General features: G+C 31.5%; 1 protein-coding gene and 1 long non-coding RNA gene across 2 annotated transcripts; one reads left to right on the top strand and one right to left on the bottom strand.

Annotated features, from left to right (window-relative positions):
* Positions 1–165: 165 nt before the first annotated feature.
* Positions 166–24,332, bottom strand: LOC143071620 (schlafen family member 9-like). Its single transcript, XM_076246037.1, has 9 exons — positions 24,267–24,332; positions 16,732–16,835; positions 16,235–16,298; positions 15,038–15,732; positions 14,350–14,468; positions 11,844–11,994; positions 6,998–7,111; positions 5,983–6,721; positions 166–1,740 (listed from the first exon to the last, which is right to left on the bottom strand). Exons 2-9 carry the CDS (start codon positions 16,733–16,735, stop codon positions 906–908), a joined length of 2,721 nt encoding a protein of 906 aa, XP_076102152.1. The 5' UTR covers positions 16,736–16,835; positions 24,267–24,332; the 3' UTR covers positions 166–905.
* LOC143071621 (uncharacterized) lies at positions 17,365–20,647 on the top strand. Its single transcript, XR_012976929.1, has 3 exons — positions 17,365–17,863; positions 19,650–19,759; positions 20,257–20,647. It is a non-coding gene; the product is annotated as an uncharacterized LOC143071621 (long non-coding RNA).
* Positions 24,333–25,549: the final 1,217 nt, after the last annotated feature.

Raw genomic sequence — 25,549 nt, 5'->3', positions numbered from 1 at the left:
TTGCAGTATATAATACAATGTAATCATAAGTAATCAAAAGTAATCATGATTACTTCAAAGAAATGTAATCTTATGTAATTGATTACATTTGAAATAAGGTGTAATTGTAATGTAATCGATTACATTTTATAAGCAAAGTAATTGTAATTTAATTGATTACATTTTAAAGTAATCGACCCCATCCTTGGTGTAAAAAACTCAGACATTAGTAAAAAATAGAAAAAGCAAATGTTCCTTTCCTTGATAAAAAATTCTCCAAGCAAACAATTGAAATCAATACATTCTTCAAGCTCAATCTTAAAAATATGTACTAAGAATTGTAAATATATGTACATCATTTTGCAATGATCAAAAATATTAAAAAAAAAGAAAATTTGTAATGTTTCAAAACATAATATGAGTCAAATTATCACAGGAAAAATGTGAAGACAGCAAACTTGTTTGGTCTAAATGTAGCCAAGACATGAGTTTGAAAATTGTGTAAATAAAGAAATTAAAAATTTGAATCAAAGGACCACAGCATGACAAACAGAAAAAAAGATTTAACAATGAAATCATCACAGTGTGGACAATGATTTGTGTAAGAACATAATTTGTTAATGTTTTTGTTGAGGTCCTTGCTGCTCAGTCATTAGTTTTCTATGCAATGTTTTTTGGTTTGTTTCCCTTTTCGTCAGTTTTTGTTTTTTTCTATGTTGTCAGTTTTTCTTCAATTTAAGATGTATGAATGTACCTTTGGTATTTCTCACTCTTTTAAAAACAACTTTATTTGAGTTTATTTTCAAACCTTTTAAAGAGGGACACGTTTCATATTAAGCTCTGCAGTTATAGCAAATAAAGTTCTTCTGCAACAAGAGAGCAAAACAGAGCAATTTGGTTCATTCTTTGTAACTAGTATTATGAGACTAAGGTTTTGATTTAAAGGTTTTAGACAATTTCAGATCATCTGAGGTGGTTATGATAACTAAATTATCTTTAGCTCTTGTAGCTAGGCTGAGTAAGAACTTCTGTAAACTAGCATGTTCCTCATTAACATGAGGATTAACTCCTATAACAGCAAGCTTATCAAGACCACTAAACCTATGAACTGTGTCAACTAAAACGCCCTCCTTCATTTGAGCCTCTTTTTGAATATCTTGCACAGCATGTTCTATTTCTTGCTTGTCTTTACTTTTCCCTACTAATATTGCAACATCCCCAATCTCTGTACCATTCTCCATCAACTGATTTAACACTTTGGATATCGCTTTCTCAATATTTTCTTGCTTACATTTGATAATTTCTACTTCATGGCCTGATGAATATTCATGAGCTAAGTGAGGCTGGCTGTCAACTTTTTTCAAAGCTGAAGTTTCCTCTTGATCATCAGATGTTTTAGCAGTATCCAAAAATTGCTTGGCAAAGTCAAAAATTTCTTTTGAATTTCGTGCCACTTCGCTAAGCATATAGTTATTTTTGCCAATTACTGATGGAAGGCCTGCTTTGAACTTGTGAACTTTCTGAGAATAGTCCATGAAAACCCAGAAATACCCACAACAGTTTTCCATTCCGTGATTATTTTCATGTCTAGAAACCAGATGCGATGCCAAACCATACCAATCACCGTCCCGATCCTTGAAATTCTGAGCCTCATCCACAATCACATTTTTGACATTCTGATATGTTTCATTGAATTTCTTTAAATCAAAGTAAAGTTCCAGTATTTTTCTTCTTGTAGTTACCAAGCAGAAATTGAAGGACCTGAAATACAAATTATGATACATATTCAACTGCATAAGCAAAATATAAAAAAAAACAAGACATATTTGAAAATGTGTGGTTGGTTGGCCTTTAAACTTATAAATTCTTTACTTTTTTGAAAGGAAAGAACATAAAAGGTATGTACACCAAAGGTCATAAATTGTAAAGGAGTAAAAGAGGTACATGTAAGTACTAAGTCTATTGTTTCAAGATAAAAAATGTTTCAAGTTGAAACTTAAATTATCAAATTATATATTTTCTTCATAGTTTGATATCAATACCTATGCATCAGAACTATGTTGTTTTCAATATGTACTACTTTCAAGTATATCTTTTTGACTAGGTCCCAAGTTACTGGTGTTATATCTTACATATATAGACTAATTATTTACCCTATGTACATGCCTTATGTCTTGCCAAGTTATCTAACATATATCTCGATGTGCCCCTTGTTTGCCTAAATGTTTTATATTTTTTTTTGCCAGCTTCAGTGTGATTGTTGGGTTAAATTATGACAGTAGTTGGTAAAATATGGTACCAGTTGGAAGAGAAACTGATAACTATGGTTTCCTTAGGCAGCAACCATTTGATTTTCTGGGGGGGGGCTATGGTTTTTTTTGCAAAAAAAAGTTTGTTTCCAGTTTTTGGAGAAAAAAATAATTTGTTTTGAATTCTGAAAAAAAAAAAATTGTTTGTTACTCCCTCAGCTGCCACTATATGTAATGCTAAAATTGAAAGAAAAAAATTGTTTTTGACTTGTCGCGAAAAAAAAAGTTTGTACAGAAAAAAAAACCATAGCCCCCCCCAGAAAATCAAATGGTTGCTGCCTTATGTTACTAAGTCTTAAGGAATCAAAATTGGGATAAGATAACCAAAATGTATGACTGGATCGTATATTTATAGCATTAAGGGGTTGCCCCAAAACTGATTATGACTTGAATAGAGAATTGTCTCATTGTCAGTCACACACACATAGACCAGATTTAATTATTTCTTGGTGAACAGGGAAAAAATACATCAGAAATTAAAGAAATGTCAACGTACAAGTGATAAATCAAGTTTTAATATTGTCAAAATTTACTTTTTAATGTTTACAAAAAAAAATTATAATCGCTCGCCTTTACTTTTCAAGCTTCGCCTCAAAAATTTGCAAATTAAATATTTTTTTATTAAAATTTTCAAATCGCTCGCTCGCCCCATATTTTGGAGTCCAAAAATCTGTAGAACAAGAAATTAAATTGGTGTGGCCTAAGATAATTCTGGCAAAGAAATCAAATGTGTACTATCCAGGGCTTTAAAAAAATATACGAATATTTTTTTATTAAAATTTTCAAATCGCTCGCTCGCCCCATATTTTGGAGTCCAAAAATCTGTAGAACAAGAAATTAAATTGGTGTGGCCTAAGATAATTCTGGCAAAGAAATCAAATGTGTACTATCCAGGGCTTTCAAAAAATATCCCTTTTACATGTTTTATAAGGAATCAATATAAGTTATAATATATTTGTTTGTATAAAAGAGCTCATATTTTCTCAAAGAACTATATATCTATCTAATATTAAGTGGTCAAAACATGTCCAAGAATTTTGTAATATTCCTGGACTTTAACCATGTTAACACATTTACTTTAACAGTTTAATATTATTCAAAATAAGTGGACCCCTCTTTTAGAAAAAGTTGTTTAATCTCCTCTTTTTGAGTACAAAATTCTAAATTTTCAAAGGTTTTGTATAGAAGAACTATACAAATCCTTGGTATTTCTATTTTCTTTTCTACATCAATAAAATGACCCCTTTCTGAGGGAGGGTTGTTCTCAACCTGATTATAACAAACACAGGTCAAAGTACGGCCTTTTACACAGGGCTTTGATACAGACCAAACAGCAAGCTATAAAGGACCCCAAAATTATTAGCGTACACAATTCGAACAGGAAAACCAACGGTTTAATTTATATATATATCCAAACAGGAAAATACCAAATTATGAACAACATCAACAAACGATAACTGCTGAACGACATGCCCCTGAATCAATCAGGACAGGTGCATAAACATGCAGTGGCTATAGATAGTTTTGTTTCGCCAGCATACAATATAATTGCAGTTGAAGGCAAATCCTTCAGAAGTTCTTCGTACTTTATTCTAACAGCGAACATGTTTTGATAGGAAATATAAGTAAGGGGGAAAGAAACCAATTGTTTGTTCTTTACAGGTATTTCCGCGCTGTTATAAATTTATATCGGAGCACTCCCTCTTTGGATAAATAGGTTTCATGCCGAAACACATATTCACACAGATATTTATACCTTGTGGTGGGATGATTTTATGTTTAAAGTCGTTATATACAGGTTAGACTGTGATTTAAAACAAATGTTGATATCTTTTTACGGTCTCACTAATTAGCGACAACAAGAATTTTAGCGACAAGAAGCGTCAACAAGCGACAAGAAGCGACAACAAGAATTATTTTAGCGACAAGAAGCGACAAGAAACTATTTAGCGACAAGAAAACATATTTTTTTTAATTAAAATTAATTATTGCAATAAATATTAAAAGAATATGCAAAAGAAAATAATTTTAGCGACAAGAAAGTTAAAATTGATAGAAAAAAATGAAACATTATTTACATAATATTTTATCATCTATTATGTATAACAGCCAGTATTATGTTTAATTAGTGTATTATGAGATTACTTTTCCTTGTGTTTTAGAACATATTATTTATCTTATAATTTGTTTTTTAAAACTCTTTTCGTGCAATATATATTAAGCTCGCAAAATGAATTATTTGTGCATCATTGTCCTGAAAATATTGACACAAATTGTGAAATACAAAGAACTGAAATCAAACAAGAGGAAAAGAAAATTGAAATGTGAATGTTTTCATCTTTTTATTTGTTTATTGCCTCATTAAACGTACATATTACTATATAATGACTAAAAATAATTTAAAAAAAAAAAAAAATTATATGGACCCCAAGGTAGAACCACGTCCTCGTCGTGGGATTTGGAAACACGCTTAAATAATAAAGATGGCAAAGCGTGGCTGAGAGTTCTACAAATAAAGCATCGAATTGACATAACAAGAGTACACTTATAGCATAGTATTAAGCAAATGAATCAAAATATTATATTCCATTATGCCCGCTCCATATATATCTCCATTCGTTTATTCATACTTTGACTTTGATGAAAACAGATACATACATTATCTTATACATATTCTTCATATTTAAAAATAAAAAAAAAAAGCTCAATCTCTTTTTTCTTCACAAATGTTAAATTTCTTCATCTACCAATATACTAAGGGAGCTACCATTTGATTTTTATGGGGGCTAGGATGAAAAATTTTGTCCTGCATTTTTTTTTAGCTGTAATCTCTGTCCTGCCTTTTTATTTTTCACTCTGTTTGGTCCTGCCTTTCTTTTTTTTTAGTTTATCCTGACTTTTTTTTACCTAAATTGTCGTCCTGACTTTTTTTTTTTTGCAAGTGTCTCATCCTGCCTTTTTTTTTACTCAAAACTCCTGTCCTGCCTATTTTTTTCAAATTTCATCCTAGCCCCCCCCCCCCCTAAAAATCAAATGGTAGCTCCCTAATATAAACTTCACAATCTCTTTCTTCCTCACAAATGTTTCATTTCTTCGTCTATCTATATAATAAAACATTTTAATTAGACATATCTGCTCGTATATTTAAAAAAAAAACATTAAATACAAATTTCTTTATATCTAATAAAAAAAAATGTTTTCTTGTCACTAAATAGTCTTCTTGTCGCTTCTTGTCGCTAAAATAATTCTTGTTGTCGCTTCTTGTCGCTTGTTGACGCTTGTTGTCGCTAATTAGTGAGACCCTCTTTTTATAATATTTACAAAAACAACGGTGCGGGAAATGGACATGATTACATTTCCAGATGCGGGAAGCGGGAATCTAAAAAAAATAAAAAAATTCTGTTTTGAAAAAAATAGGTGCGGGCGGGTCCGTCGAACAAGGAATCAAATTGGTGTGGCCTTATTGATATAACTCAATTGCTGTTTTTCAATGCAGGGTTTTGGCATGATCATAAGTTTGCAAAGAATACAGCTAGAAACAGTGCTAAGGTCCATCTTAAACTTCACATGATTTGCGAGTTTATTTGGTTTTTTTTTGTTTTTTTTTGCTTAGTGTTGAAGGCTTAAAAAAAAATAGCTGTTCCTTAGCTTTTTGTTGGTTTTTTTTGCTGTGTTGTTGCTTTTCTATCATTACCTGACATAGGAACACAGTAATTCATTTTCCGCAAGGTACAATACATCATCTTTTTGACATCCCCTCCTTCTGAGCTCTGCTATAAACTGTACAGCAGCCACAGTCTTCCCTGAGCCTGGGGGTCCATGTACCCATAATTCCTTAGTAAACTGTTGTTTACATATCAAATCAAACTGGTCACAAGTCAACAAGAAAAAGTATTTATCTGTGGCCAGAACTTCTCTCATTGACTTTGTTGTGTTTAGAGTAGAAAAATCAATCGGTTCATATGCTGCCATTGTTATTATAAGAGATCGAACTAAACTGTCAAATTTAGTTGGTGTGACGTAAAAATGAGATGGGTAAAAATTATCTGACAAACTATTCTCTATTTCATCGTCACATCCATCCATATTTGCGACATGACAAACCAGACCAAACTTTTCTACGCATCCTCCATGGCAAACAAGCTTCTCTTTAATGAAGGCTGCTACATAGCGACAATGCTCCCAAATCTGCTCACTACTAATCTGTGAAATGGTCACCAGGTGGCACCCCTGATTCTCTGTCAGAACCAAAACATCACAGATAACATCACTAGGTTGTAAAGCTGTTACCTGCAGCCCCCAACAGTTTACAACAATCATCATATGACGATCAACGTTAAAGATGTTGAGTACAGATCTAATGAAATCTTTGACCTTGAGATCTTTAATGCAGTCCATGTAATGATGAGGTAAAACTAAGTTCTTATTGGCATCTGAAATAAAAATGAGGATGAGGCATCTTTTGGAATGACCTTTATTTTTTTTTTAATCTTTCTTCTTTCATCTCTGGTAGATAGATGTTTCATTGGCAATCATACCACATCTCCTAACTCCTATATAGAAAGTTATTTTGAAACTTTAACATCAACATATTTCATCAAAGAATTAAAGAAAGTTGCCTAATTTACAATTGACTAAATACTAATGGTAAGTTTAAATGAGACCTTTGTTATCATTTTAAGATACTCTAGGTTATATAATCAACAAACCTGATAGTAGCCTCTTTTCTATTTTTTCTATACTTTGTCTCAGTGTAAAGATCAGAGGTGACTGGGGAACACTTATTGGAAGCTTGATAAATCTGTTATGTAGGTCTGGTTTGTCTGGGGAAAAATGTACAATATATATGTTTGAGGTTCTAGCTTGTCCAGAAATTACATAATTGTGCAATAAATCAGGCTGGTAGTCATGTATTGTTTGAAAACAAAATCTTTATACAGTCTGTTATGAAGTTCTAGATTGTCTGAAAAAATGAGGCATCATTGAATATCCATTATGTAGTTTTGGATTTTTGATGAAAAGCACATCATTATTATTTGTACAATGTTTACCTGTTATGGCTTGCCTTAAGGTCAAGGATCAGTAAATAAACTAGTCCATAGATTTTTTTAAAACTTAGAACTCAATTAGATATTGAAAATATACATCAGAAAATGTAAAAAAAAGTATATGTCACCGACTTCGTTTTCAAGAAAAATCCATTTTTAAAATGGTCCGAGAGGGTACTAAATTACATTGAATATATAGGGTAAATCTATATTTTTCTTCTACAATTTTCGGTTTCTGGTATAAATCACGAGAACCGCTCCATAGAATTTGTTTTTAAATTAATATTTTTTTCCTCTTTGTCTTACGAATTAGATGATATTAAAAAAATATATGGTCACCGACTTCGTTTTCCCTGTAGAAGCGACGCAAACCCAACATTTTGACAAAAAAAAAAACATCAAAATTTGTGACGTCGTAATTTTTATTATATAACGTCAAGTTATCATGCTAATAATTTCCAACGTTCTTCGTGTTGATTATGCACGATGACTATGTGTTTCGTATTGATAGATTCTTTTTATCATAAGAGTCTGGATAATTATCATAAATTTTTATTTAGTATTACCAATATTCTTTATTCTTTACATTTTAGCACCTCATTATACACTTTTTCTTTTATTTTCTTTTTTGCATTTTATTCTGCAATTTTTGCCCATTATTCTGTATTCCGGAAACCCCAATCAGAACCTCTTTTATTGAACATTTTAAAAAGAAATTATACGTTGTAAAAAATGTGATACATGTATGTTCATTATCAATATACATATCTAAATCAATTACTAATTCAGACAAAAATACGTTGTAAGTACATGAACGCAAAAATGGTAAAATCTTAAAATAGAAATCATCAAGGTTACTGTCTACAAGTTGACGCAATAAAAGATGTTAATGAAGCTATATTTTTATATGCCCCCTCAACTACCCCTGTACGTCTGTCCGTCCGTCATTCCGTCTGGCCTCCCGTCCTTCCGTCCGTCCGTCCCCCTTTATAGTTTATAGTTATTCCGCAAAACATTTACAGTTTGAATCCTAGAATGTACTTTGCTGTCTGTTTGCATGTGGTCAGGGTTTTGATCTTTATTAATATTTGCTATAATGAGAGATAGTTGAACTTTGTCATTTTTGGGTAACCAATTCATAAATCTCTTAGACTATCTTGTAAGTCATCTGTTTACACTTTTTCTCCGTTCCGATATATGATTTGGCCACTTTTGAAAAAAAAAAACGTTTTTTTTTAGCAGCGGAACATGTAAATTAAAGCTTGTGTTTTGGTACTATATCACAACAGAACGTGTTCTGTCCATATACTGCTGCTTAACATCGCATATATAAACAAACATTATATCAATGGTTCTACAAATTCTTGAAAGAGTGTCGTGTGGTTATTTATACATCTTCAAGTTAACAAGTAAAACACGCAGACAAACTGACATCTTTGTTAATATCTTTTTTATTCTGTATAAAATTTATTATATACAAGTCTACAAAAACGTTTTAAAAAGGTTTACTAAATGGTTCCATAAGTGTACATATGTATGCTCGAAGTATATATAGAATCAGTACATGATACACAACATGCGACAAATAAAGGGGGAGGGGGTAGTAATGACAGGAAACTAAATTAAACTAAGGCTTTGATGGATGTAAACTTTAATAAAACTTGAAGTTACATAAGGGGAACAGGAAAATAAGAATATATTGCATCACTTACAACAACCTTTAAATTGACCAGTGATTTTTTATTCATTACTGACCAGCAACACCGAGATAATCCAATGAATTATAAGGGTCCATATGAAGTGTGGACCTAAATGTTCTTTATCTTTAGATATAACGCTTATTCTGTAAAATCTTCAATTAACGATTTTGTAAAATTCTGTACATGGTCTACACTGTTATATAAAATAATTATTTTATTTTCCGTTGTTATTCTTTATAATTTTGCACTTTTTTGTTCAATTTCGACATTCGCCAGTATTCCTTATTCTGCAACTCCCTTTGAGATCTAATCATGTGTGACAATAAATTATTGTGCTTCTCTCTCTGAATTTCCCTTTCTCTCAAGACATTTGTAGTCTTTGTAGTACAGTGTATTTTCCAGAAAATACATTGTGTAAAAACATTTCTGAGGAAACCAAATTAACGGAAGTTGAGACATATGACATAACAACAGATGTACATATTTATGTTTGATATGGCTACACCCCCCCTTTTCCCCTTCCCCCCTCCCAACCGAAAAAAAACCAAGAAAAAAACAATCGCACACAGGCTGAGACATGACTGGTAATATTGTGTTTTGTTATTTAGTCCATCTACACAAATGAGGACTCCGGGATCGGGTGTTTTTCAGCACGGGATTTCGGATCCGGCTATTTTTTTTCGAATTTCAGTATGGCGGAATTGAAATTTCTATAAATTCGGGACCTCGGGATTTCATGTTTTTAAGTCCGGGATTTCGGGATCAGGACCCCTGCACACCACCCCCGTCAAATGCATATCATAAGATGTCTTTTCCTTTTTAATTTTCTTTTGGCCTTGTGTTGTTGTCTGGTTGCTGTCTTATTGAAGTACTGACTACTTACGGGATTTACATTAAACTTTAGGTACTGAAAGTCTGTGACACTGTGCATATTTTTCAGTCGGTATATATAGTAGTACTATGATATAGAGGTGATCGATATAATCTCGTTCTCAACCTTCAAGTTTTATGAGTGAAATAGAATTGAGAACAGTTCCATTGTATATTTGAAATGCTACTTTCAGCTAGGGTACATTTTTTTTTTTATTCAGTTAATTTTTACCCATATATATATAACAAATTTCCTTTGAGGAGACAACCGTACGAATCAATACTATTAGGATACTAAGCCCTGTATAAATTTTTAAACCATATATACTATTTATACATGTATCTATTTAAAGATTTGTGTTCTATTTTTAACATCGAAATTGCGGACGTGTAAGAAAGCACCATTACAAAAACAAAAAACCAAATTTCAGAAATCCTTGTATTGTAGTTCCTGAGAAAAATGTGACGAAAATTTTCAACTTGGTTATCATGTGTAAAATCATACAAGTGTTCGGTAAACAGGAAGTTGTCGAGTGATGAATCTGAAAACGCATCACACGGTATAGCTGACTTATATAAATCCTGAAACCAAATTTCAGAAATCCTTGTATTGTAGTTCCTGAGAAAAATGTGACAAAAATTTTCAACTTGGCTATCATGTGTAAAATCAGACAAGTGTTCGGTAAACAGGAAGTTGTCAAGTGATGAATCTGAAAACGCATCACACGGTATGGCTGACATATATAAATGTTGATACCAAATTACAGAAAGGGTGGATGTGTAGTTCCTGAGAAAAATGTGACGAAAGTTTCATGGGACGGACTGACTGACGGACGGACGGACGGACGGACTGATGGACGGACAGACAGAGGTAAAACAGTATACCCCCCTTTTTTAAAGCGGGGGTATAAAAACTGTGTATGAATATTAAACTATTGTTCCAACCGTGAACAAGGTGTATTATAGTTTAGTGCCATCTATGACTGACTCAGCGGCGAATTTATGACCAGTATTAGTTTATGTGGTTCATTTCCTTTTCTCTAATTTGAAAATATTTTTACTTGTTCCGACTGGTGTGATAATTTTCAAAATATGGGAGATATTATAGTCTTACCGTACAATACTAAGTTTTAACTTTAGTATTAATGTCCCAAACTTGCACCCCTAGCTTCTGCTTATTTTCTGCTAGACGATGTCTTTTCCCAGTGAATATAGGGTTTTTGAGAGGACAGTTTTGACATACTACATATAGAATACTTCCGAGACCATACTGTTTTTTCTCATCACAATTATGTAGAAACAGTAGTGAGCAACAGTTTTCACGCTTGTTTTAACCCGTCGGCAGATATACAAACTCTACCACCCTATGTCCTGATTTTCATTTTGAAGATCGTCTTCAGGACTGTTTTCATATTCATTTTCAATTTTTAATTTTAGAAAAACAAGTTCATTCTCCTAGAAGTAACATACTTTCCGTCAAATTTACCGTTGACGTTGTCCCATCGAAAAGTCGCCGGGTGCAATTTCAACATTGCAAAATCTGGTCAAAGGGACGTAATTCGTACAAAACGTCGCAATATTTCGCGGAATCCGCTAGACGGCGTTCATTTACTGTTACTTGACCTTAAACACTGACACTGCTTAATATGTTATATAGTTATGGTTTATGTGAAAAAGTGCATTTAAAAAAAAATTAAGTATGGTCCTAGCAATAATTGTGCAATCAATCAAAAAAGAAAAGAAAAATTCAATTTTCAACAACTGAGATGTAGTTTATTTAGCTTTGTTGGGTTGTTGCCTCAATAGTATATAACTTAACCTCTTTCATTCATAATTCTAGAAATGGATTAACTACATGTATACAGCAAAGATAATATTATAATGGGTTTTTAATAGGAAGAATCCACATAAACATATCATTGACATTGTATTTGTACCTCTCAGTGGATTAAGCATTGACAGTTTCCACTCTGAAAATTTCCAGGTTTCTATATCTCCAAACTCATTTACAAAATAACTGTCTGGTGAAGCTGTAAATACTCCCCCTGGGAACTTACATACTGAAACAACAACTATAACTCTTCTAGCCTAGAAAATGAACAATAATGTGTGTAAATCACTACTTTTACAGGGAGATCAAAGAAAAACTACAAACTAGTACCCACACCCCTTCTTCAGCTCTAGCTGGCTCTGTTTGCAAAGAAAATAAAAAAAAAAGATCAGTTAAGTTCTACTCAGGTATAAAGATAAAACTCCAAACTGATTCCCACACCATAGCTATAACTCTTCTGGTCTAGAAATAATCAATAGCATGACCTTTTTAACAAATTATGAATAAAAGGATATCAAACTAACCAGATGCTACGCAGGGTGTAGCTTTATAGGACCACAGAGTTTGAACCCTGAACATTGGGGCAAGTATAGACACAACATTCAAGCTTGATACAGCTCTGAATTTGGATTGTGATTAAATAGTTGACACAACCCAGGTTTCTGACACATAATGAATGTGGTCTAAGAACTTAAACTTAAAAACTTTAAATTTTAAATTGGACATTACCTATATATTACGGTCCAATATCCAAAATCTAAATACATGGTTAGATTCAGCATATCAAAGAACCCCAAGAATTAAATTTTTGATGAAATCAAATAAAGTTCAATTTTGGACCCTTTAGACCTCTATGTGGATCAATCTGATAGCCGGGCCCAAACATAAAAAATCTAAATACATGGTTAGATTAAGCATATATCAAAGAACCCCATATATACAATTTTTATTGAAATTAAACAAAGTTTAATTTTGGACCTCAATTTGGACCATCTTGAAAACTGGGCCTATAATCAAAAATCTAAATACAGGTTTAGATTCAGCATATCAAAGAACCCCAAGGATTCTATTTTTGTTGATATCAAATAAAGTTTAATTTTGGACCACGATTTGGACCAACTTGAAAACTGGGCCCATAATCAAAAATCTAAGTACATGTTTCGATTCAGCATATCAAAGAACCCCAAGAATTCAATTTTTGTTAAAATCAAACTTACAGGCAGTTTAATTTTGGACCCCTTGGACCTTAATGTAGACCAATTTGAAAATGGGACCAAAAATTAAGAATCTACATACACAGTTAGATTGAGCATATCAAAGAACCCCAATTATTCAATTTTTGATGAATTCAAACAAAGTTTAATTTTGGACCCTTTGGGCCTCTTTTTCCTAAACTGTTGGGACCAAAACTCCCAAAATCAATCATAACCTTCCTTTTATGGTCATAAACCTTGTGTTTAAATTTCATAGATTTCTAATTACTTATACTTAAGTTATGGTTGGAAAAACAAGAAAAATGCTTATTTGGGCCCCTTTTTGGACCCTTATTCCTAAACTGTTGGGACCTCAACTCCCAAAATCAATCCTAACCTTCCTTATGTGTTTATAAACCATGTGTTTAAATTTCATTGATTTCTATTTACTTTTACTAAAGTTATTGTGTGCGAAAACCAAGAATAATGCTTATTTGGTCCCTTTTTTGGACCCTAATTCCTAAACTGTTGGGACCATAACTCCCACAATCAATCCCTACCTTCCGTTAGGGGTCATAAACCGTGTGTCAAAATTTCATAGATTTCTATTTACTTAAACAAAAATTATAGTGCAAAAACCAAGAAAATGCTTATTTGGGTCCTTTTTGGCCCCTAATTCCCAAACTGTTGGGACCAAAACTTTAAAAATCAATCCCAACCTTCCTTTTATGGCCATAAACCTTGTGTTTTTTATTTCATAGATTTCTATTCACTTATACTAAAGTTATAGTGCAAAAACCAAAAGTCTTCAGACGACGACGCCAATGTGATACCAATATACGACCAAAATTTTTTTCAATTTTTGTCGTCGTATTAAAACTGGTACCCACATTATAACTACAACTCTTCTTGCCTAAAAAATAAAAGATATTTTTAAAAACTACAGCACCCTCACTACAACTGCAACTTTTCTGACCTAAAAAAATCACTTTGATAAGAATTTACTGTATATTCTGTATAAAACCAGATAACTCATAGGTTTTTTCTTTTGATAAGACAACTTGATAAAAAAATTCACAAGCAGAAATGATAAAAATGGAGTTATCTACCATTGTTTAAAATTATATATTTAGAATTGTGTTAAATGGTTATTGTGAATAATAATCTGCAATGACTTCTTTAAGATCTTGCCACTAGATCATAGGTTTTTGTGGATACCTGTCTAAAATTCAAAAGATCTTTTCAATTCTATGAAGAATGCACATACCAAAATGTCTTCCCCTCAGAACTGATAAAAATTGAGTTATCTCCCATAATGTTAACTTTAAAATAAATCTGCAAAATCAAGTACATGTAGTATATGAGACTTCCAAAACATATAAATTAGTAGGAAGGGATTCCTGATTTTATTTGTCTTACCTTTTTCTTTGGAGAGCCAATAACCGGTTTGAAACAGATGTCCCAATGTTTTCCTTGTTCTGGTATAAACTCTTCATCTCCCCAGATCACATTCTCCATGCGACTATTTATCAGCTCGACTAAATATTAAAAAAATACTTTTGCATAAGAAAATGACAATATTAAGATATGTATATGTCTATATGATGTACATTGTTACATGCTTAGAAATAATAAATACTGAAATATTACAGTAATACTTATATCAAAGAAGGTGTAATATACATTTGTAATTTGTCATTCAGTTCTTAATCAGCAGAAACTAATTCAAATAGAGAAATTAAAAAAAAATGCAATCATCTAAGGAATACATCTATGACCAGACATATTTAAATATGACTTCACTACTACAACTTAATATCACACTGAATTCAAAGCTAAACAAGTGTTGTAAAGTGATCTTTAACACCACCCACACATCTTGTGTCTGTACCAAATTGTGCTATCTGGATCATGCAATGTATGTTTGTGTTTGTATGTCTATGTTTTTTCAGAGGAGTTGTCACTTGTGTATTGGTAAGTTTAGTATGTACCTTCTAATATTTTTGAAAACTAATATCCTTTTTATCATGTGATATCCTAAATCAGCGTTTGTAATATACTTATTATAAACAATATAAATATTATAGTTTTCCATAAGTGTTCAAACCTGTCCTGTCCTGGTCCTCCTCAGATAACAGTTCCCCCATGGCTGATGCCCTGACATCATCAATACCAAATAAAATATGTCCACCTTCATGATTGGCAAATGCTGATATATACTTTGACACCATTTGTTTTATTTTCTGTGGTATGGATTTAGAATCTTTCGATCCCTCTGATAGATATTTAAACTGTATTTGTTTGGTTTCTTGTTTTATTTTACTGTCAGTTCGAGCATATTGAAAATTCTCTGGAATGAGAGGTAAATCAGATATTGACCATGGTGCTCCTTTGTGTTGGAGTAATTTCATTACAGAATGGTAGGAAACTTCATGTGTTGCTGTGTCAGTTGGCAAGCGGCAGTGGTAGTCAAGGGAACACAAATGTTCTGCAGATTTAACAAACAGGTATAAATCTGGATCGGAATAATTTCCAACCATGTCGAAATAATTACAAATATCATCACATGACAAAATGTCGGCAAATTTGTTCTCCATACCGCTCCACCAGGTATCCAGGTGTTTTGGTTGCACACCTATTTGAACATGATCTAGATTTCTCATGTGTAGGATTCCACCTCCAGAGTTCAGGAGAGCACAAACATACTTCAATACAAATTCATTACCACTCTCTCGAATACCTTGTATAATGTGGACATTACAGTTCAATATAGTCTCGCCATATCTATAAAGGTTTTGTGTTCTACAAAAGAAATCAAATTAAATTAAGATTTATAAATTCATTTTAATGGTTGTTTGTGCTGTATCAGTTAATACATGTATGACATTGTTATGTTTTATCACATTAATTCTCTACTATGTATTTTTATTTCTGTTTTGCTACAAATCTAAGCAATTTTAGTTTTAATTTCAATACTTCTGTGAATACATTTATTTTATATAAATTTCATAAACAGAAGTTAACAGTCCCAAATGATATTCCAGTTGTATGCATACAATTTTTCATTATCATATAATCTTTTATCTATTATTCTCCTTATAAATAAAACATAGAGTTATCTCCCATTCATATTTATGCTCTAGTTGGTGCATTCTATGCAAATGATGCATGATAATTTTTCAAACAGGTAACATATATACAGCTAAGCTTTGCACTGTGATTATATTTCATTGAATTATTTTCTCATATATACAATGTTACATTAAAATCCAATAAGGTGCAAGAATTGCATTATTTTTCTTACATTTCTCTAGCTTCTAAAGCTGATGTCCCACTAGACATTCTTTTTCTTTTTACTGTTGAATCATCTAAAACATATTAATACAGATATAAACAATATAGTTTGTTTTAATTATATGGATGTATTGCTAGTTTTAGCTTTTATGCAGTAATCTAGGTAGAATAAAAAGATAGTTAAAATGTGTAATCAAATGCTGCTTTTCAAATACTATTCCATTTCTTCTAAAATCAAATTATTTGTTAAATAATATTATATTACATATATGCATGAAAAGATATATTAAGTTAGTGCTTACCCTTCCAGAGCACCCAATATCTGTAATAATTACATATAAATAGCATTTTTCTTTAGATATTCTTTTTTCCTAACATTTTTGCATTTATAATATTAATATAAATGCTTTGCCTTTTTATCCCTATCATGCAAATACAATATTTAGTAGAATGTCATTGTCAAGATATCAGCTCTAAAGGATAACGGTATACCACTACCCTGCTTACCCATTTTAATTTTTGAACCTCTTCATCCACACTTTCTTATACCAATCAGTCACCTTGTATTTTAGTTGTGATGGTAACCTTCCTGTACATGTCCTTCTCTTTTACTAGAAAGAAGCATACATTGTACATGTAGTATGATACATCTTACTTTATCATTGTTTATAATGTCTGCTTAAAAATAAAATTAACTGCCTTTTTTATTACTATTGTCAAAATGGTTAAGAGGCAATGCCAGAGAAAACCAGGCAGAACTTGGAAATTTTGTTCAACAGCCTTTTTGAGATAAATGTGTTTTTGTAATGTATCCACCTTGTTTTGTTGGGAAATGACATTTTTAAAAGTCATATTGGGTTATTATGTATAAAAAAATGAATTTGATTTTTCAGTAAATTTGACTGCTTATATAGGGAAATATGGGTATTAATTTCTCAACAAAAACAGCCTACAATATAACAATTGATATATATTCTAAAAGGTGACCATGAATACAGCAGGAAATTATTATAACATCTCTGGTATCTGTTGATATGTAAATGTTCTAATGCAGTAAACTGTAGGGAAACAGCAGCTTGTTTTCGACTTTTTGGTGTTTAGACATACCAAAAGTGATGCTCTTCAATTTAAAAACCAATAAAGGTTGTAATCAGCTGTTTGGTTAATTGAACTTCTGCTGCATATTTTTATACATAATTGACCATTTTGATACGATTTAACAAAAGTATATAACTTTGTGGTGTTGGGAAACTTATTTCCCTCATCAAGAGATTGTTGCATACATGTACGGGTGATCTATTCCTAGACACATTGGTTTAATAAAGGCAGTTACAAATTCTGTAAGGGAATGAGGATTATTTATAAGACTGAAATTATTGTACTATTTGCTGGAAATGTGGAATATGAGGACTTTAAAGCCATCCGTGAGTAGTTTTGATGATTCAGCTCGAAATGATACAGTTTGCTCCCACCTTAAAACAGTACATGATGTATCATGGACAGGACACCAAAGACAAAGAAAGATCTAAATGCCATAATTTTTGGCATCTTGAAAACTGGAAAGGCGGATCTCTTTGAAGCAGATGATAGTTATAATGCATAAAAGAATTCTTTGCGACAGTTATACCAGTTGGAACAGGTAATAGTTTAAATTATGGAAGTTTGAAATTACTTCTGGGATAAATTGATACAAAAAGGCATCAATCAAAGCTGGGACTATTAAACTAGTATAAATAAGTCCAGATCAAATCATTCAGAAGATCAAATAAATTTTACTAAACATACTTTTCAAAATGTCTTTTTTAAATTGAATTAAAATAAAATTATTGTTTGAATTTTCTAGACACATTAATTAATATTCATTTGTTTGATGCTGCTTTATTTTGAAAACTAGAAGTCATTTACCAATTACAATGTTTTCCCAACTGACAATCATGAGGCCTCTTTAATAATCTCAATAAATCCCCACTTTCCACCATATTTTTAGTTACAATGTGAAATTATTATCTGCAAATTTATGATCTGTGCTGAATGCAATTTTATACAATTTTATTCATCATGTTCAAACATTATTTGAACATGTTGAATAGGATAATAATATAAAATAAAAAAAAATTAATATCAGACTCAAAAGTTACAAAAGAAGAAGATTTTGTATGATCATGATGATTGCCAATGAGAAAATCACATGTACAACTACATGTATCCTCCATATACACAACAGACCATGTCATCTTATTCATTATATTTATCATGTTTATCATTAATATGTACATGTACATCCTGTACATGTAAGCAACTACAAATGAATACATTTGTATTTACATGTAGAATAGATACATGTATAAAAAGATGTGGTATGAGTGTCAATGATACAAATCTCCATCCAAGTCACAATTTATAAAAGACAATCCTACAGTTATCAGGGTAGTCATATATGTTTATGTCAGATATACATGTAAACAGTAAGCTTAATTTGTTAAAAAGCAGGAGCAAATTGTTGCTTTTTAAATTATGAGAGTCAAATTTTTTTTGTTTGTAATTTTGATTGCTACATATACAATGTACCTATATTTTACATGACCTTATGACATACGAAAGACACATATATTTTAAAGTGGTTATTGCATATATTTACTTAAAAAAATAAAACTTGTATATCAAATCTTAGATAATTGTATTGTTAATCCACTATTTAGATGGGTTCTTTTGGGACGACAATACCTTTGTTTCATAAATTTGTTGTTTATTGTCCTTCATCATGTTCATGTCCTTAGAAACAAAATCTAGACATGATATACACAATGGCGGATCCAGAAATTTCCATAAGTGGGGGCCCACTGACTGACCTATGAGGGGGCCTGCTCTAGTCATGCTTCAATGATTCCCTATATAAGCAACCAACTTTTTTCCCAAAAAGCCCCCTCCCACCTAAATCCGCCTCTGATACATGATACAAGGATTTCAAATTTTTAACATTTAGTACAAAACTGGAAAAAAATTAGCTTATTTTGAGATCTTGTCATTAGTATTTACAGATACATCATTGTACATTTGTACATGTACATGTATGATCATGGTGAGCATATACAATGTAAGGTTAGTTTGACTCAAATATATCAAGTAAACTTGTAAAGTAATAAGTAAATCACAATTTACCTTTCTGTTCTAAATTGTTCATTTAGATCATTTTGTACATTAACCTGTCCATTTAAAAATAGAATTAATCATACAAAAAAGTCTTGTAACTTTGAAAGGTTGAATAAGTTTTCTATGTTTTAATATGGTAAGATGTTAAGAGATCATTATATATTTTCCACAGGTTCTTAGGATAATAAAATAACTAATTTGATATTAAATACAATTTTCCAAATTCAATTCAAAGAATAATTGATCACCTGATAAGCTGTTATTTCTTTAAACAGATAAAAGATACATCAGCTGACAGACTTACATGTAGAGGAGCCTTTAATTAGAGAAATGGATCAACTTGATTTTGAAGTTAACCTGCTGCATTTATATGAAAAATTCAGAAGTGAGTACCAGTATCTCTTAAAGTACATTTTTTACATGTTTATCTTCATTTAGATAGAGTACCATATAAGATAAAGTATGTGGAATCTTAAATCCAGTATATATACTAGACATTATACATCAGTACATACATGTACATAATGCAAATCATAATAAGAAGGCATAACAATTGAACTGTTAAACAATTATTAGATGACCCTTGTCACCTTAATTTAAGAAAAAATTAAAACACAGAGAACACACAGACAAAAATTAATGAGACCATGTACTCCAGATTTGCAAGAAGGGTTTTAATCTCCCACTACAAATGAATAAGAAGTCCTAAATGTGAAATCCTCTAAAAAATTATATTAAACTTCAAATATGTGTACTTGAATACATGTACATGTATATATAATATTCAAATTCATCTTATTTAATATAATTAATTTAAAACATTTTCAAGCAAAAAACTGATGTATAAATGTATAGCTTAACTGTTCCTTTATTTTTTTTCAGGTGACTGAGCTAAAAGAAAAACACACATGAAAATGTAACCAGTTTGGCACCATCAAAGTGACCAACATAACATTTGAATACCTTTTAAGTTTTTTATGTATATGTTTGACTTTTGGTAATATTTCGGCAGTTTCTTCAGTAAATGAGACACATCAATGTTGAAAATGACAATTTTGATAGAGGACAATTATAAGACTACCAACTTTATTGTTTATGGATCTTTATCTTTTAAAATACTACTGGATGTCTAAAAGAATATTTCAATTTCTTCTGAAACTATTTAGATATTTATTATGTTTCATGTGTTTATAGGCAAATATTTATATATGTCATTTATGTTAAGCAAGGGTTAATATCATGTATATGAATTAAAAAAAAGATGTGTATGTGTTGAACTTGATTAAAAAAATTCCAAATTATTACAGAGTAACAGAAAATGGGATCAATGTATATTAAAACAAATCTGTTAAAAGGAAAAAAAGTCAAAAGTTGTATTTTTCAAAATAATTGTGTTAAAATTTCTGTGCTATTTAGAAATATGTGCACCAAAATTTTTTTTATATAAGTATCATTGTGGTATGCCCTTGTTTATTTTTTGTTTTGTGCAGTACATGTATTTGAATCTTGTTCAAAATCCATCGATTGAATAAACATGATAAACTAATTGTTATGTTAACACTGTCACATTTAATCAGGCCAAGTTATCCATCTTATAAAAAAAGGGGGATTTGATATGATTGCCAATATCACAGCTACATGTACGGTACCTATCATAGTTATCTTTACATCATAATCCTTGTGACATATGGGAAGAATTATCTGTTGTCTTATTCTGACTTTTATACAAACCAAGTGATGAAGATAAACAATGCTTCTATTTCCAAAGGTTGTGAAGAAACTGCTATGGAACACAATAAAATCAGAAGATGTAGTATAATTGTAATGAGACAACTCTCCATTAAGAGACCATACAATGTAAAAGTTTATAGTAATAGGTACAGCCTTTAATAAAGAAATAACCACTCTGCATATCATATTTGATTTTGCAAAAACCAAGAGCATGCTTATTTTGTCACTATCCAGTATATATGTGCATATACTAATGTATTCATCTTGTGTCCGTCCTCTAACTAAAGCTGACCTTGGAAAAAATGATTTTAAATCCTCCCTCCTCCAAAAAAAAAAATTAAATGGACAAGATCTATGGTCATGATGGTCATGCCAGTTGGGAGTTCAGAATATATTAGGTTAAAAAATGAGGATCTAATCAGTTTTCATTATGACTGCAAACAATTTTTGGGATCATATAATGGTATTATGTCGTCATCGTTGTCGTATAAAGACACATTGGTTTCCGGACATTAACTTTAGTTTTAATGAATGGATTTCTATGAAATTTAGTAAGAAGGTTCAATACCCCCAAAAGGAAGGTTGGGATAAATTTGGGGATGATGGTCCATGGAACACTACACATTATCTTGAGGTGCTGCACACATGTGCGAAATATCAAAAGATTTTGTCACAGGGCAAACAAATCATGCTCCCTACACAAAAGTGTAAACAAAAATCATCTTTTTACTTTGAAGTCAAAGGTCAAAGTACAGCCAAAAATTGTATTGTAGGTATCTGTGGCATTGACTTATGATCTACATGCCAATTCAATGAAAATGTTCTTGTATTTTCCAACTAAGTACTTTCATGGTGAAAATTTGTACAAAAAAGGACAAGAAATGTATAGTGTACATTTTATGGTTGCTATGACAACCAAATGAACAAAGTGGTGATGAGACTGCAACTTTTTTTCTTTAATTTTTTTCATCAAAAACTATCACTTAAACATGATACATTTTTTTAAATACAATAAAGATGCAAAAGTTTATGGTATTTTGCAACTTAATCGATGTAATACCATTTTGGTTTGCCAAAGCATAATTTTCTCAATTTTACAATTTTTCTCTATTTTTGCATTTTTTTTATCTTATTTTTTTTTAAATAAAAAAGATACCAAAAGTTTTATTTCCATTACGTTTTACACCAACATAGAACTAGACTTCCATATAGGTAATTTAGTCATAAGTGGTGTTTTCCTCTGGTAATGAATAATTGAAAACGGTTGGAAACTGGTTTTTTTTTCAATTTTCCTTATTTTAGCATTTTTTTACCTTATTTTTTGAAAAAAATCAAAGAGATACCAAAAATTTTATTTTTATTATTTTTAACACCAACATAGTACTAGACTTCCATATAGGTAGTTAAGTCATATCTGCTGTTTTTCTCCGATGACGGATAATTGAAAACAGATAGAAACTGGCTTTTCTCAATATTCTCAATTTTCCTTATTTTAGCATTTTTTTACCTTATTTTTAGAAAAAAATCCAAAAGATACCCAAAATTTTATTTTCATTATTTTTTACACAAATATAATACTAGACTTCCATACAGGTAGTTTAGTCATAAGTGTTGTTTTTCTCCGATGATGGATCATTGAAAACGGTTAGAAACTGGCTTTTTCCATATACATTTCAATGAAAATTAGCAGTTTGAGCCCTTATATTGAATTTCCTTAAAAAAAATGTCAAATTCAAAAATTTGAAAAAAAAAATTATATTTTCCCAGTCAGTATGTTATACTGAAAGGGTAAAATATATGTTTGACCAAATTATTTTTTTTTAGTTGAACAGTCCTGCCTGGTGCTCTCTGACATTGCCTCTTAAACAATGCACAACATGGGAATGATGCTACAAATAATTAATGTTATCAAATTTAAAAACTTATTTTTTGTGGCATCTCAGTATCTCCTCACTGTTTCATAATATATACCCTATAAAATTGTTATTTAATTTAAGTCCTGTCTACATGTAATGAACATGCATGTTATTTGCACATAATAGCTAAAAGGTTGTGTTTATGTTTTATTTTCAATGAATTGTAGACTTGTAAATTTCAGAACTACAACATTGTTCATTGTTGTTCAACAAAAGAGCTTCATAGCCATCAGAGCTGTGACAGAAAAGATGGGCATAAAATTGAGAAAAAAAATTGGAAATGTGTCAAAGCTACATGTACAAAAAACAACCAAAGAGCAGAAAACAGTTGACATGGCTGAAGGCCACCAACAGGTCTTTGGAATAGAGAGTATTTATATTAGTAGTCTCTTTCACATAAATTTAATTGAACATACTTGTATATTTGAAAGAGGATGTATAGGTCTGGCATTTGGCCATAAGCTGTAATAGCCAAAAATTAGTGTAAATGGCTGGTTGCTCTTTGGACTCGGTTAAAATTCTTGCCCTGCGTGGTATAGCGTAGTCATTCAGGTACAAGTGTCTTGACAATGTTGACGCAAGTGGGGGATTACTAAAATGACGGACTACAATATGTTAAGGCACCAAATCTCTGTATGTCTGTCCGTTTATGTTACCCTGCAGAATATGCATACCCAGCTTATAACGGTATAAGAAGCAACCCTGTACTGGAACACAACCAGCAATGCATGCAGTCATTGTGCAAATATTGTTTTTGGTCATAGGCCGTTTTTTTCCCCTGCGAAATTCGTATTATGGCGTCTTCTGGCAGTAAAGGAAACTGACTCCCATCTGACCAATGAGTGTTTTGTCAGGTTCTTATGTTCAAGCATAGATGTTCATTATCCCATTTAAACCTGACGGTAGAGTGCCTGCTTGAAGGTACAGGTCTCTATACACCACGACGTGCTCTTTGTTTGCCTCTATAAAGTCGACGGACCAATGTACGAACACTTACACGACCACCTGGAGAAACAGTGTATTTATAAACGCACATATGACCTTTGATAAAAAGTTGGTTGACTGCTTTATCGGAGTGCAATCTTTTTGGTCGTAATGAATTTGTTTAGTGTATGTTAAAGGTAATTCATAACACCAAACATTAATATTTTTTTTGCTATAGTTAAAAAAATATTGCCAGTTATATTTCGGTGGTGCTTAACTTTTGGCGGACTGTATATATGTAATGGGCTATATTAATCTTACTTAAGCTAGAAATATTTGCTCTGCATTGTATATGTACAGGTATAAGTTCCTATTCTTCTTATTCAGGCCTAAAATAAAATTTCATTTGTTTGGCATTGCCGCCCGACCCACTGAAAAACTTGCCGCCCAAATAATTTTATTTGCGTTTCAGAAATTTATTTTTTTTTATTTAAAAAAAAATCGAAATTGTGCCGGAATTTGATCGTATCCGCCGAGTTTGTTCCTGGCTTTACTTATTTCAAATCACGATCTTAAAAGCGCTTGCCTTACACAGTATTGGGAGCAAACATTTAAATGACATGGAATAGAAAAAGTTTGCCAAAAGTAATGTCAAAGAGGCCGGCAGGGGAAAGCATCAATGCATTGGTTAAGGGAGATGGATTTTATCAAAAATCAAATGTTCAGCTATTCTTTGAAAGAAACGTTCTGAGAGACCTTGTAGAGGACTCAAGTTTTATCTTTTGTAAAGGCTAAAAGCAGAAACAGATGATTTCTGCTCGACTTTGTCGCTTCATGAGATAGAAGTTTTTCACCGGGACATCACAGAACAAATATGCGTGGCTCTTACATTTGTTGAACTTATTAAATATTTGAAATGTATCATTGACAAATTTTCCCTTGAACCAGAGAACAAAGTATCTACTATAGTCAGAACCACAATGATGCATTCAAGATAATTATGGCTGTAAGCACTAAAGCCCATAGACCAAAACGGTCCCAGATTTACAGGTTTATAGTAGTTTTGTACCAGTAGATGCTAGCCTGGTACAAAACATACATATTTTAAAGACTAGCATCTTGTGTCAATTGAAGTACTTCCCCCTTTTCTTGCCTTTCTTCTTAACATGAATAAAATAATTCTTAAAACATAAAAGATACTGACAGAAACATATTTATAAATGTATCTAGTGTACTAGTGATGAATAAAATCCCTTCCTTTCATTGCCTTTTCCACAATTCTAAGGGCTCATTAATTTATCTGTATTCATGTAATGCATGTCCAGATTTCTGTTAATCAAACAAGCATTACAACCCATAATTTATTTATCTGCAAAAATTGTCTGTCCTGCTGCATATTTCCATTTTGAATTTATCATACGTTTTAAACCTATAGCCCTGAAAAACCTTGCACTCATGGATAATATTAGTATAAACACCATGTCTATTTGTGCCAACCTTCCAAATTTTTAATATTTTGCTATCCTTATTTGGTACAGATCCTATATCCTCAAAACTTATCAGGGGCAGTAGGCGTGTTTGTATGGTAGTTCGTCACACCTTTC

Source organism: Mytilus galloprovincialis, chromosome 4, assembly GCF_965363235.1.
Source record: "Mytilus galloprovincialis chromosome 4, xbMytGall1.hap1.1, whole genome shotgun sequence".
Lineage (NCBI taxonomy): Eukaryota > Metazoa > Mollusca > Bivalvia > Mytilida > Mytilidae > Mytilus > Mytilus galloprovincialis.
This window is presented reverse-complemented; position numbering and strand designations above follow the sequence as displayed.